The sequence below is a fragment of the Lissotriton helveticus genome, chromosome 9 (genome assembly GCF_964261635.1).
Source record: "Lissotriton helveticus chromosome 9, aLisHel1.1, whole genome shotgun sequence".
NCBI lineage: Eukaryota > Metazoa > Chordata > Amphibia > Caudata > Salamandridae > Lissotriton > Lissotriton helveticus.
This window is the reverse complement of record NC_136070.1, coordinates 637684352-637699056: the sequence shown is the minus strand read 5'-3', so window position 1 is coordinate 637699056 and position 14705 is coordinate 637684352. Positions and strand designations below refer to the sequence as shown.

Genomic DNA, 14705 nt, shown 5'->3' with positions numbered 1-14705 from the left:
CTGAGCTAGGGATAGGAGTGGTCCTGTCCCAGGCCAATGATAGAGGCCAAGACCAACCTGTTACTTTTATACGCAGAAGGCTTCTACCCAGGGAGCTGCATTGGAGTGCCATAGAGAGGGAGGCCTTTGCTGTGGTTTTGCCCCTGAAGAATTTGAGACCATACATCTTTTTGGTACTCACTTCGTAGTTCAAACTGATCACAGACCTCTCAGATGGCTAATTCAAAGGAAAGGTGAAAATCCTAAACTGTTGAAGTGGGCCATCTCCCTTCGGGGAATGGACTTTGCAGTGGAACACAGACCTGGGAATGTACCATCCAGGGCACTGTGACCAGGGAATACCTCGAAGGGCTGCAGCACTTATTGTGCCACCCTTAGAGGCCCTGTACCATTACACGCACACATTGCCTTAGCAGGCTGCGTGGTTTGGTGCAGAAAAAAGTGAAGAGTCGACATGGCACATATCCCTGTGTGTCATGCCTACAAACCACTGCCCTGGCATAGATCAGTCACCCCTCTAACTGGGTGCACTATATCAGTGGTGATGGTACAAGTGCATGAGCCCTGTGCCCCTACAGCATCCAAGTCCATTTTTAGACATTGCAAGTGCAGTGCTGCCATTAAGATTATATGGTGCAGGGAGTCTGTCCTTACGAACTCCACAGCACCATAATGGTTTCACTGAAAACTGAGAAGTTTGGTATCAAGCTTCTCAGCACATTAAACCCACACTGATGCCAGTGTGGGATTTAATGCAAAATGCACACAGAGGGCATCTTAGAGATGCCCCCTGATAAAACAACCTATCACTAGTGTCCAGGCTGAGTGGCTGCTTTTAGCTGCCACCACCAGACATGTTTCTGGACCTCTGGGTCGAGAGCCTCCTGCTCTCGGGGGCCTGAAACCATGCACATCCTGGAACGAGGTGCCAAGCCTCCTTCCCCAGGATGGGTAGGGTCCACAAAGGGGAAGCTTCAAAGGCTTGCCGCCTTTGTGAGGTTCCCCAGGCCCCTTGCTGCTTTCAGCAACTGGTCCCCATGTGTTCTGACCCCTACTTTGGGCAGGAGAACTGGCGGGAAACACAAGTGAGGAAGAGAGGTGTGCCCACCTCTGCAGAAATGTCCTAGCTATCGTCACAGACATTTTCAATTCTACTAAGGACTCGGAGGCGAGGATCATGACTTCTTTCTTCCTTCAGTTCAAAGAGTTTCCATTAACTGGACAACAATAAAACTTAATTTCCCATATACACAGGGAAAGAAGTCAACACAAACAAAGTCTCAGTACAATCTGTGGCTGTCCACCTCATCAAGGGAAGTTGTCCATCTTCTCTCGCCCTCTTTCTTCCTGTTACCAATCCGACTCTGGAAGATCCCTCAATCCTGTTTGGAGGACTGTCACTGCAAGTCCGAGAGACCACCAAATTAATTCTGGCAACAACTATGTAGCAGATAAAAGAAACTTAACTGGAGAACACGAACATTACACAAGTCTTATCATAACTTGCAAGATACATGGCTTAATCACCAGAAAAAACTCTTACTCCTGTAAACTGATCCAAGAACGTGGGTGGACCCTTATTCCTCCTAGGGTGGGCTAATCCTCTCCTCCGAGTCTTTAATAGAATTGAAACTTTCCGTTGTGATAGCTAGGAAATAAGAGGCAAGGATTATGCTTGTTCAGAGCTTGTCCACCACCAGGGCTGCAATGAAAGACTTGTCTGAAATAAAACCTTTTAACAGTTAATATCCTCCAAACGGGCTCCCAAGGTGCTTTTGAGGCCATTTTCCCTCCCCACAAAGTGAGCATTGAAACTCTTGTTATCAATGCCCGCCTCTTGCATTATTGCACGGTTTCCTCAAGACAATCAAAAGCTCTCTCTCCTAGTGTGGACGAAACTCCGCTTTCGCAACCTTGTAAGCCTTGATACTTCTGACAATTCATAGCTTGGGCACAGCTGGAAAAGCCGGATAAGAGATCACTCAGGAATTACATTTGGTGCGTCTAATAATGTGGAACATAACTTCTTCCGGAGTGAAGGACCTTCCCGAAATTTTGAACGCCCGTATGTCCGACACTCTCCTGCAGGAGATCAGACCAAAAAGAGTAGCCAGTTTGGCTGGCAATAGCTCCCTGGAGAGATATCTATTGCTTGGACAATCAAACAGGAGCTTCAAAACCTTATTCACATCCCAAAGGGTCGAGTATCTCGGTTCTGGAAGCAGAGACAGTCTAAGACCTGTCTTTTTAACTAGGGGATGTTCTCCCACCAGTACACCAGCAATCACAGCGTGACCTGCGGAGTTTGCCGATCTAAAAGTATTGACAGATCTATACGCCAGACCCTCCGCAGCCAAGGCCACCAGGAAATTTAAGATGTGGACAATGTCGCCCCTACGGGATCCAGACTTTGTTGCAGACACCACCCCATGCAGTGAGACCAAGCTGATCGATACCGCTCAACTATACCGTCTGCCCAGGCCTTGGTGAGGAGGAATGCAGAGTTACTCGAAAGGCCCATTACTTGCCATTGTGACCTGTAATCTACCACACTGCCTGTTGTCACCATCGGGTGAGGATTCCAGGAGGGATGGGTCAGGAGATGAAAATGATAATGGGAAAGTAGGCTGAAACATGGAATGGGACGCAGCTAAGGCAGTCATTGAAGGAGAACTTATATCCCACACAGCCCGTTTCACTCGCCTGGCGGCCCAGAAGAAAACTGACCTAGAAAAGGGGATATAAACCCTAGAGATTTGCCATAAACAATCAGGTTCGACATGTACATATAGAGAGCTGAGAACCACCCAACTGGGATTACAACACTTTCTAATGAGAGACCCCAAAGAAAATTATTTACACTAACCAAAAATACTGTGGGAAAGGCTACAATTGCCTCAAGTTTTTCTTGGCAAACTTGACAACCAACAGCCCGCCTCAAAATCACTGGCGAACTCTCACACCCTAACGTTATTGATACACACGGTGCAGGAATGCCCACTATTCATGACAATTTTTGCCCTCACTATGGAACCCTTAATACAAAATACAAAAGCCAATCCTGCAGTCTGAGGCATCAAGATGAGCCAGACAGAATATAAATTGGCTTTATTTGCACATGATCTGCTTTGCTGTCTGACTGGTCTGACAACTGTTCCTGAACTGGCTAGAAAGCTGGCACGCTTTGAGACAGTCTCTTATTCAGGGTTAACTACACAACATCTTTCGCTCTAGGGATCTCAGATCCCCAAGAACGCTCCAAGCCGGTCCAACAGAGGGAGGGTTTTCACTTGGAGGACCACTCGCTCCGCTATCTAGGCATCATAATAACAAAAGACAAAGAACACGTTTACACGGTTAACCTCCCTCCTTTATTGAACATACTATTTTAAGACCTTTATCAGTGGAGGAAGCTAAACTCTCATGGCTGGGAAGAATAGCGAGTGTGAAAATTAATTTTCTACCCAGACTCTTATATGTCCTTCACGCACTCCTGCTCACATGCTCCCTTTCAGTCATATCTCAGATCCACCGGAAACTCCTGGCATTCTTCTGGGGTAATAAATCATCAAGAGTCTCTAGACCGACTATGTTCAAGAATCCAGCGGAATGGGCCCTGGACCTGCCAAATCTATCTTATTATACAAAAGCAGCTCAATAGTGCTCAGAGTTGGATTGTTATCCGGTCCCTCACAAGCTACTAAACATGGGAGTGGAACAAAACTATGTAAAATCCCAGCTAGCCACTATATTGTGGCTATCGCACCGGCATGGACTGAAATCACACACTATACTCCTCTCACTTGCAATACTTCTGGACCAATGGGACTCTGTTATCCACAGCTGCCAACTGACTCATTTTCCATACCTCTCTAATCATCCACAATCCAGAATTTCTACCAGGGCAACAGAACTCTGGTTACTTACGTTGGAATGAGGAGATCCCCCACCACAGTTAGGCAATTCCTCTTTTGGGCCACCAGCGGATAGGGCCACATGCATAGAACGCTTCCACCTCCGTTCACACGATGATTATAGACGTACGAGACAGAACTCCAAATGAACGCACTCAGACGGGACCCAGATCGAACAGCTGTTTTATAACAAAACAAAGAACAAGGGGACTTCTCTTTTAAACGCGACCCTGAATCACTCTCATATCACCCATCCACCTACATACATCTCCGCATGGAGCAGGGCCATAGATCATGAACTGCCAGACAATATATGGGAATACATTTGGACCAGAGCAGCAAGGTCATCGATATATGTGCAGAACAAAGTGCATACAAATTTTTAACCAGATGGTACCTCATGGCTGTACGATTAAACTAGCTAATGCCTGTTCTCAATATCCCCTTTGCGGATAGCTCAAGAGCGGGTGATGGGCGGGCGAGCTCTGCAGCCGGGAGCATTACTGGTCCGTGTAGTAAAGGCAGTCGTCCCCAACTGCACCTTCCAGGTCGGGGAGGAAGGCCGTTGTAGGTGGGTGGAGCGGTCCTGCCCAAGACTTGCTGTGGCCCTCGGGGGCCCTGGCTATGTGGGCAAAGAAAGGAAGGGACATCTGGTGTTGAGGCCCAAACAATATCCAAGCACACCCCTAAAATGAGGAGAGACGTGCTGCAGGCCACAGAAGGATCTGGCCTTACGGCAGCTTGTGGCCTCGCTAACGTCGATAGGCCGCTCACCACGCAGCCTCCGTTAGCAAGTGAGGAGAGCGGGTCTCACCTAGAAATGGGACATGAGCCTTGTAGGACGTCATGCAGAAGAGTAAGTGCATGAATCTCCATGGCCTGCGACTCACCCGGTCGTCATCTTGGCCTCGTCCCTGCCCACCACCAATTCACACACATCAGTTTGAGGGAGAGAGCACTGTCACTGGTGCCTGGGCAGCAGGCGCCAGCACACTTTCAGAGTCATAACGATCAACATTGGGGAAAAAATTGTGGCGGGCTGACCATACAAAAAGGGCACTTTTCTACAGCTAGTAATAAATCAGTGCAAATAGTGTCCCAAGACACAAATTTTAATAGCTCCACCATGGGCAAGACAAACCGTGTTCTCTGACCTCATGGAGCTGTCACAGGGGAAGGCAGTACATTTCTAAGGACCTTTTTGAAATTCAAAGAGACCATGCCTATTGCCAGATCCAACCAGCATCTGTCTAGGAGCATGGTTCTTGAAGGTTTCAAATTTGGACATTTGGGCCTTCTTCTGAGACCCATGGATGTTATAAGAGAAGCCAGAAAAGTAAGTTCAAGGAAATGTTATGCCTCTAATTGGAAAATATATGTCCTTTAGTGCAGCAAAGAGGACCTCTTTGACAATACAACACAGAACAGCACAGTCATTGGGTACCCAACTCATCTGTTAGATGAAAATGCAACTTATGCTTCACTAAAAGTCCAGCTGTCATCCATAGCGGCATGCGCGAGGGAACACAGGTAGAAGTATTTTTTCAGTACACTAGTCATCAAAAGATTCCTAGAAGGAGCCCAGAGAATGAAAAAAGTCCTAGCTATCGTCACAGGAGTTTCAATTCTACTAAGGACTAGGAGGCGAGGATCATGAATTATTTCTTCCTTTATTCCAAAGAGCAGCCATTAACTGGACAACAATAAAACTTGACAACCAACAACCCGCCTCAAAATCACTTTAATGAGAGGCACGAGGCAGGGATGCCCACTATTCGTGCTAATTTTTGCCCTCACTATGGAACCCCTAATACAAAAGCCAATCCTGTAGTCTGAGGCATCAGAATGAGCCAGACAAAATATAAAATGGCTTTATTCGCAGATGATGTGCTTTGCTGTCTGAGTGGCCTGCCAACTCTGTTCCTGAACTGGCTAGAGAGCTGGCATGCTTTGAGACAGTCTTTGATTCAGGGTTAACTACACAAAATTTTCCGCTCTAGGGATCTCAGATCCTCAAGAACGCTCCAAGCCGGTCTTACAGAGGAAGTGTTTTCAATTGGAGGGCCACTCGCTCCGCTATTTAGGCATCATACGAACAAAAGACACAGAGCACGTTTACACGGTTAACCTCTCACCTTTATTGAACATACTATTTAAGGACCTTTATCAGTGGGGGAAGCTGAACTCTCATGGCTGAGGAGAATAGCGAGTGTGCAAATTAATGTTTGAGGCATATGAGCTGCAGATTGTACACTTATGCATAGATCGCCATCTAGTGTTGGGCTCGGATGCTTGCACTTTGTTGTCTTGGAAGAGTCTTTTTTACTCACGACATAGGTGACTCCTCCCTTGGACGATAGTGCTCATGGGCATCGACTCCATCTTCAGATTGTTTTTTTCCGCCATCGGGTTCGGATGTAACTTTTGCACTCTGGTTCGGTACCGTATTTCCAAACCTTTTCTCCACCGCGAACTAGCTACAATTCAATGGTATTTTTCTCGATTGCGTAATCTTCCACGCGCATCTCAGATATTCGATTCCAGTCGTCGCGGGCGGCTGGGCCTATCGACGCCGTTCGGACCTACAGCTCATGGAAAGGACTTGGGTGTTGTCAGTCTACGCTAATGAAAGATTCACAGCCGTGATACATGACACCAGAACAAATTTGTGCGATACAGGGGAGAGCCCACTAATAAACCCCGTCCTCCAACGCTCCACATAGATATAATGTTCTGGACCCCGGAGACCGACCGCTCCAACGCTGAATGAAGAGACGGGGACAGCGCATGACTCTACAATTGCGTCATATATCTAGCGCTTGGTGTTCTTTCACTCCACAGATCCCCACTGGGATGTGCGCACCCAAACACCTTGCATCTCATACTCATACGATGGCTGCCACAAAGCCTTGTAATAATGATCAGTGAAGCAAAATGTATTACTTTGACATGTTCACTGATACTTCATACATTCCATTGAAGTGGTATATGAAACTAAATAAAAAGATTTAAGAAAAGATAAAGTGTAAGGCATTTTCTGATGACAATTATTTGCATAAGGCCACATAGATTGGTTGAAAGTGTGAGTTTATATCTTAATGCCCAAAGTGGTTGGACTTCTGTGATAGCTGTGCTGGGTTTTTAATCTCAGCAGAACTCTCTCTGCCAAACTGTCTTTTTGGATTTGTGCTGAGTTGCAACATATAAGATGTGATAACTACAAAATCTGTGTGCAGTATTGTAGAAATTGGATGGGGAATGTTAACATACCTATTGTGTTGCTGTTTCACAAACTATTTCGTACTAAGTTAAAAATGCGACGAGTGACTGACTGGCAGTGTTAACAGTGTGCAAAGCAGATTGTATTGCAGTACCACGCATCAATTTACGATGCATGGAAAATTAAGATGATTGTTTGATTAAGAATATCGAACATCAAGACTCGAGAAGAAGCTGCTCTTGAAGATTTAAGGCACCTGGTGTGATGTACCAGCTAACTTGAGATTCTGTTGCTTCTTTAATCTAACAGTTGTGTAATTTAAAAACATCTTGGACTAATGCCCATATTAAAGCACCCAGAGGGCGAAGTTCATGTCAATGTATCCTGCAATTTTAAATATTGATATTAAAAAAAAAAAAATATATATATATATATATATATATATATATATATATATATATATATATATATATATATATATATATATATATATATGAATGATGAAGTGTAGTTAAAGTATTATAATACAGATAGATATTTTTTATTATATGCAGTTTGATTATTTTTTGCTTGTTTTGTTCATTAATTGTAAATTATTTGTGGGGCTATCAAGCAGTAATAAAAATAATTTTGGTGAGGTTGTCAGGACGAGCCTGATGGCTATTGCAATATCTGGTTCTCTATTGGATCTTTCATAGATTCACATGCTTGAATCTTCCCAATCATCGAGCTGGGAGCCCCACAGCACCATCAGAATAGCAGTATAATGTTAAACATAGCCCAGAGCTTTGAAAACTGTCACTACAGTAGCTTACTCATCATAAAAAATAAAAAAATCATTTTAGCCAATCACATTAAATCACATTAAAGCAGACTGAAGGCAAAACCCTGTAGATCACATCATCCCATGGTTTTCGCAGTACTTCAGATAAGTCTTTTTCCTATCCTGATATTGATATTTACATCCTATTTGAAGATTATTAGCAGGCTTTCCTCTACTTATTTTGGTCAGGATAACTCTCTAACATGCCCGTATCTACACAAATCGAACCTTATTAGATCTTGTGGGATAGAAACACTTCTCCAATGACCCACACGAGAGCTACATTTACTGTTATCCATACCACAAATTTAGGGATTGCAAAACTTTCAGTAAACTTTCTATAAAACCCTAACGGATAGGAGAGGAAGACTTTTCCAGTGGCTACATAAATCCAGATCAGAAGATGCTACTTCCTCCAATAAAGATTCTGATTCCTCTTCAGAATTGTCTAAAAGAGCCAATAAAAAGTCCATAGCTCGAAAAAAAATACTTGGAAAGAGCCACATAAAAACTAATGGAAAAGAGTTTTTGTCAGGCAATACCGTTCATCTCCTTGCAGCAAGTCCTTTGGTAAAAAATAACACGAAACAGCTGGCGTCATGCTAAAAAGAAAATAGTGAAATTCCAAATCTGACTTATTCTCCACATCCTGTGGCACATCAGAGGTAAAAATGTCAGGACTGTGATGAGGTAGAAGTGCCCCCCATCACAAGACCAAAGGTGGGCTTACAAGAAGAATCTGAACAAGATCCTCATTAGTGGTGTCCACAAGACCGCTATGAACCATATTACAAGGAAGAAAAATATTCAGACCCATCCATGATACAAATGCCCATTGCCTTGGAAAGAAGGGATTTGAGAATGAGGACTCACTTTTTCAAAATATTCCTGTACAAAACATCAGGAGCCGGGAACACCAAACTAACAAACATCAAACTGCCCTATGTCTCATAAGTCGACTGTTTTTTCCAACAGCGTCAGCAATAAATGTTGGTCCGGTAAGTGCAACTCTTGTGTCACTGACCCAGACAGGATACATGACTGATGATAACCAGCAAGACAGAAATCCTTGGGGATTCACAGAGCATATCCCCTGAATGGGAAGTTTACATAGCTCTACCACAGGATTTTCCTATTCCAGCTCCCACTGATTCGCCACCAGATGATCAAGCAACTTGTGCTATAATGTGAAAAGCATTTGAGCACTTTGATTTGGCGATTGCGATGAGAGACATTGTTTCCTCTAATAATTTAAACTCTCTCCTAAAAAGTAAGACGGGGCAATCTCTATTATTGATCATATTTGGAAAGAGGGTCTAAAAGTTGTGCAAACTCCTGGTACTGAGGCAACAGTGTTTCCTCAACTACATAAAATCAATCAATCAGTAGATTTGTATAGCTTTTCTTGGCTCCTGTGAGGGTATCTAGGCGATTTAGTTATGACGTAATCTGCACAGAGAAGATCAATAAGTCATTCAACTCCTTGTGCTGCACCAAGAGAGAGAGAGAGACACGCTCTAGATAAAATTGGAAAAGAATGTCTGGATTGACTGCAACCTCTAGCTTGCAGCTAACTTGGTAGCAATAATAGGTCAATATGGTATATTGGAATATCTGCCTAACCATAAAGAGGTGGATGCAAAGAACATTTTGCGATTAGCGCCAGCTGTAATATTCGATGCATCATTGGATGTTGCAACCACAGGATTCAGACAGCTGGCTCGACTGTCTGCATTAAGTAGTCAGTGGTGGCGTTGCTGCATGTCTTTTGTACTCAAAGTGCTTAGCAGAATTTTGGATATGACCATCAATGGGAAATAATTATTAAGAAAATAGACAGAACCCTTCATGGTATAAAATCAGATACAGACACAGCTCGAGTGCTTGTAGTCTTGTAACGGCGTTGTTAGCAGCCCTTTCAAACACATAGAGGAAGATGACATCAATCCTCATAAAGCATGATGTCAGTTATAAAGTTACCAGCTCTATTACTTCCATCATCAGACGTATGGACAGTGGTATCCAAAGCAACACAGGCCTTGTGGATAAGACAATTCCATCAAATATAATAATTGGAAAGCCTTGGTGCCACCACGCAGTGTTTGCTCATTTTAGGGGTCGGTGTGTGTAGGACAGTTAGTTTTGCACTGCAGTGGAGAAGCGTGGCTCAGTGGTTAGAGGCGGCAGACCCGGAAGCTGAGATCGGCCGTGGACCAGGGTTCGATTCCCCGCCTCGGCGGGTCTCGGGCTCAAAAATTCCACGGACTCGACAATTCTCGCTCCGGTGCCTACTCGACTCACGGGGTCACACTCTGCGACTCTGGGCAATAGCTTGCTTAATCTCCACTACGGCCCCTCGCGGCGGGATGCCTGGCTTTCACCTTGTGGATACCCTGCTGGGGTATCTCACAGGGGAATACCAGGACGGGTTCCCTAAGCAAGCGCCTTGATACCTTCGGGTGATACGTGCGCTATATAAGTCGCAATACATTTACATTTTACAGGGCTTTCGTATGCACGTGAAAGTCACTACAAGCACTGTAAATAAGCGCTACATGTAAATGCAATTCAAATCCGTGAGTGCTGGGGGGTGGTCAATGACGTGAGTGAGATCCAAGAGCAGATCATAGGTTTCGGGGAAGAATATAGTTTTCAGGCAAGAAAAGCACATTTGTGTTGATTGTGGAAATAATACCTTTGCAAACAATGGCTTTGCAAATGGCTTGCGATCCTTGTCATTGAATACTTTTTCTGTCCTAAGATCAATAACTTTGACATTTGTGCTTATAGCTACTCTACTGTGTCCTTCTTTTATTCCAGTTACTCCTTTCAAAATACGTGGCTAATTAAAAAAATGTAAAAAGCCTACCTGTTGTGCTGTTCGGTAACTTTGCCCTACGGCTGCGAGAATATTTGCTGAAAGAACAAGCGGGAGGCGGCTCGGGCGCAGCACGTCTTCCGGAGACGTGCTCGTTCACAGAGCTGAATCGGCTCGTGCACAGCTCTAGCTCCCTTGCCAGTTAACACGGTGACTATAGAACTCGCTGGCGGGAGCGCTTCGCGCTCCAACGCCAGCTCGACCTAAAAAGGCTACCAGTCAGTAAAGATCAGAAAAGACTAGCGGAACAGCCCCTACCCTGAATCTTTTATAATGCTTGCTATTGTAATAATCTAGGTGGTTATTATTATTGCTGGGATCAATCTGGAATGCATGCATGGTTACGAAGTGCATTATTTCTTGTTTAATAATTACTGTACCAATCTTAAAATTGTTGCGGTGTTGAAAAATCTCTGGTCTGCCAGTAACTACCTTAGATATCATGTTAGTAAATGTAATGACAATTTGAATTATTTGGAATTGTATTGTTTCATTTGTTTGGTTTAATGTTTTACAGAATCTATCAATTAAAACTCATTACTGATCGATATAGGAAAATCATAAAACTGGTAGTTGTCTTTACTGGTTGTCTCGTATACTAACTTGGGGTCACTCTTAAGTTGTGATTCAAATATTGTCACTCATTGCTCTGCCAGGTAACTCATTCCAAGCCACCAAGAAGCTTTAAGCTGCCACTAATAATCTCTTGTCAGTTTGGAATTGCATTACACTTCAGTTCCTTAGCTTCAAAAACTGAATAATGTAGGCCACTGCCTCTTTGGCCCCTAGATCTCTCTTCACCCGTATTATTAATCCCTTCATTGTTTTTAACAGAATGCATCTGAAACCATTTACTATTTCAACCACCAAATTCCAATAGCTCATCATAAAAAGAACCCATAATACAATTATTTTTCTGATAACAGAGTCCTTACCAATGGGGTATGATAGGCTGTGGCATGGGTATCTGTATATCACTTACCCAGTGAGCTACTGAAGCGGTCTGTGAATGGGTTGCATCGTGGTCTCTGGGATGTGTACGAAATTAGAAATTTAATTTTGCTTAAATAATCTGTTTTTAATTCTGTTGCATATTTCCACGTGGTTTGCGAACTCTGTCATGCTATTTCTTTGGTACTGTTAAGTTTTTCTTCATACAGTTACCATGTGGACTATTAGCTCTGTGTCATGTTAATTGTTGTGCTGTGGTAGTTTGTCATACTGATTGTCACTTACATATTACATGATAATCGTGATATTAAAGGCTGTGGGATTGTTGTAGCTGTGTTAAACACCAAATGGGTCCTCTGTGGTATGCTGGTGTTGAGCAAATTAGATTATTGCCATTCCTGCAAATAGGCGTCCCTCAGTACACCTTTGCATATCGCAATAAAACCAATAATTTTTTACATTTTATCTTATGATTCCCCTCCCAAGCCCACAGGGACGAGACTGGCTCTCGCAGCCAGAAATAGTTATCATGGTGTTTAAGGCCTTCTGCATCACAACTCCCTGTTACCTTTCCCAACTTCACACACGCAGCATTATTGTATTTCATTTACATGTAGGTTGCTCATTTCTCCTCACAGTTAGATCACCTTGCTCATAACTGAGGTAGTGACCCTTTGAGCCCTATAACTGCCCTCCCTGAATTTAAATAACTACAACCAATTTTATTTAAGCCAAGATCCTCGACCTAGGATGAAACCGTAATAAGCTTCCATTTCCTAGGCAGTCCACTTGCAAACTGTCTATATTAAAAGGTCTGTGTGAGACTGCACTTGTTTGCCATCCTGTTGTCTTGCCCTAGAATAGCCATAAGCAAATTACATGAAATATTGGTCCATTTATCTATCCCAGCATAAATTCAGTAAACTTCAATTGTGATTGGCCAAATGATTCTCATGTTTTTTACTTTCTTTTTCTCTCCTTTCTCTTCACATGGCTGCTCCTTCATCATTCATGGGTCTCCAGCCCTCCAGCACCATATATGCACTTTGGCTCCCACCCGCCTGTGGCCATGCCCATTCATGCGTCCATGGCCACACCCACCCTGACTGTGCCAGCACCTGTTCCACTGGTCCCTGCACAAGACGATGAGGAAGACTATGACTCTTAACCGAGGGTTTCTTCCCTCTCCAATTCCCACCAGGATATGGGGAGAAAAGGAAAAGAAACCAACCCGTCATTTTTATTTCGTTTTAAGTAACTGCATTTGGAGTAAGCGAAAAATGCAGCTCTTAGGTTTATAAAAGGAAAAAGTGTTTTACCTTTTATGCATTTGTTATTTTTCATCTAGGGATCGGAGGCAGCATGCAGAAGTGAAATGGAAACTCCATAATTGCAAGACTTGATTTCTTACCATGCCCTTTTAAAACCTACATCCCCATTTCTTTTTTCAGGAGAAGGTGTCTTGTAGATTCACAAGTGGTTGGGTCTTGGTGGTCTCTTGTGTTAATTTGGTGCGATTGGGCTTGGTGAGTAGAGCGAGACAGAACAAACGGGTCGGAGGCTTCTGATTTGCCTACTTTAGCTGATTGTTTTAGGAGAATCTGTGTATATCCAGAATGTGTTCTTGTGGTGGGGACATTTGTTAGTGTGCTAACAGTGAGAGGGGAAGTAATTGATGGGGCAGAGACTTCCTAAGATATTAGAGAAATATGATGTCCTCGGGAACATTTTTTATTTTTATGAAGCAGTACATGTAAAGAAAAGATGAGCAGACTAAGTATTTGGAAACCATAGTAACTTGGTTGTGTCAAGGACTTTTAAATAAGGTAACATTCGCCCCTAAATGACATGAGGCATGATCTTCAATTTGATGCCTGGCACATGGTGACTGGTATTTATGTTGGACCAGATTTGCCATAAACCCGAGTGCTTTTTTTCCTGTAGAAGATGGAGGACAATGAAAGGCTCATTTGGTTCGTAATGTCTGTCTGATGTACTGCTTTCTCTCATGTTGGGAAGGAAAGAAGTATTGATGGAAGCAGAAGAATAAATTACCGTGAGATGTTAGCAGTGTAAACTATTGCTTGGTACAAATTCCACTTGATGGTATGCTTTGTCACCCGAAACACATTTTTTGATTCTAGGATTTGTTATTAAAACATCCCATTAATCATACCAACCAGTACAAATGCCAATTGTGTAAATAAACGTTTTTATGGAATGCTCCCTCTGTTTAATCAGTTGCTGTTTTCATTAGCGACCTCACCCGCCCCAATCCCTCCAATTTGTTTGCAACACGAGGAAAAGACACTCTATGGTCCATATAGCATGCGCTTTGCTTTCATCCCTATCCTCATTTAAGCATCTTATTGGGTTCTGAGAATCTCTGGGTAGTAGTTCATGTCCTGTCCTGCACATCGTGTAGCTTGGACAAATTTGTTTTAAAGTTGCGTTTTATGCTGGAGAGCATACGCCCTGCTGGTAAACACCCCTTACTGTTCTAAACCCTTCGCATTCCCAGTTGTGCCGAAATATCAAATAATACAAGTAATTTTCATTTGATAACTGACACTGTACTGAGACAAATACAATATAGGACGAAATTTCCCCTATTAAAAGAAAAAACAATGTTTAAAAATGTTTATTTCTCTACTAGAAATATTGACATGGTACTCAGTTTTAAAAATCCCCGGTAGCTCGGTTTTCAGCGATTGATAAAGTGATTATAGTATAAATATGTCTAGACCGTTTATTGTAAGAAATAAAGAAATCACCTAAAGTTTTACAGTGCAAGACGAGAAGAGTTTTCAAAATCATAAGAGTGAATTGAAAAAACTAAATCATCTAATTAGGCTGAGGCCTTCTATGTCACTTTATTTTCAGAAACATCACTCAACGTAGCACAAACCCAAAACGACA

At 43.1% G+C, this 14705-nt stretch overlaps 1 protein-coding gene across 1 annotated transcript in view; it reads left to right on the top strand.

The window, feature by feature from the left end:
• DRAP1 (DR1 associated protein 1) overlaps positions 1–14012 on the top strand; it is a 232081-nt gene extending 218069 nt beyond the window's left edge. Inside the window, exon 7 of the mRNA XM_078660703.1 lies at positions 12810–14012. Within this exon, the coding sequence (XP_078516829.1) occupies positions 12810–12954 (145 nt within the window). The 3' untranslated portion in view covers positions 12955–14012. The remainder of the gene's footprint in view (positions 1–12809) is intronic.
• Positions 14013–14705: the final 693 nt, after the last annotated feature.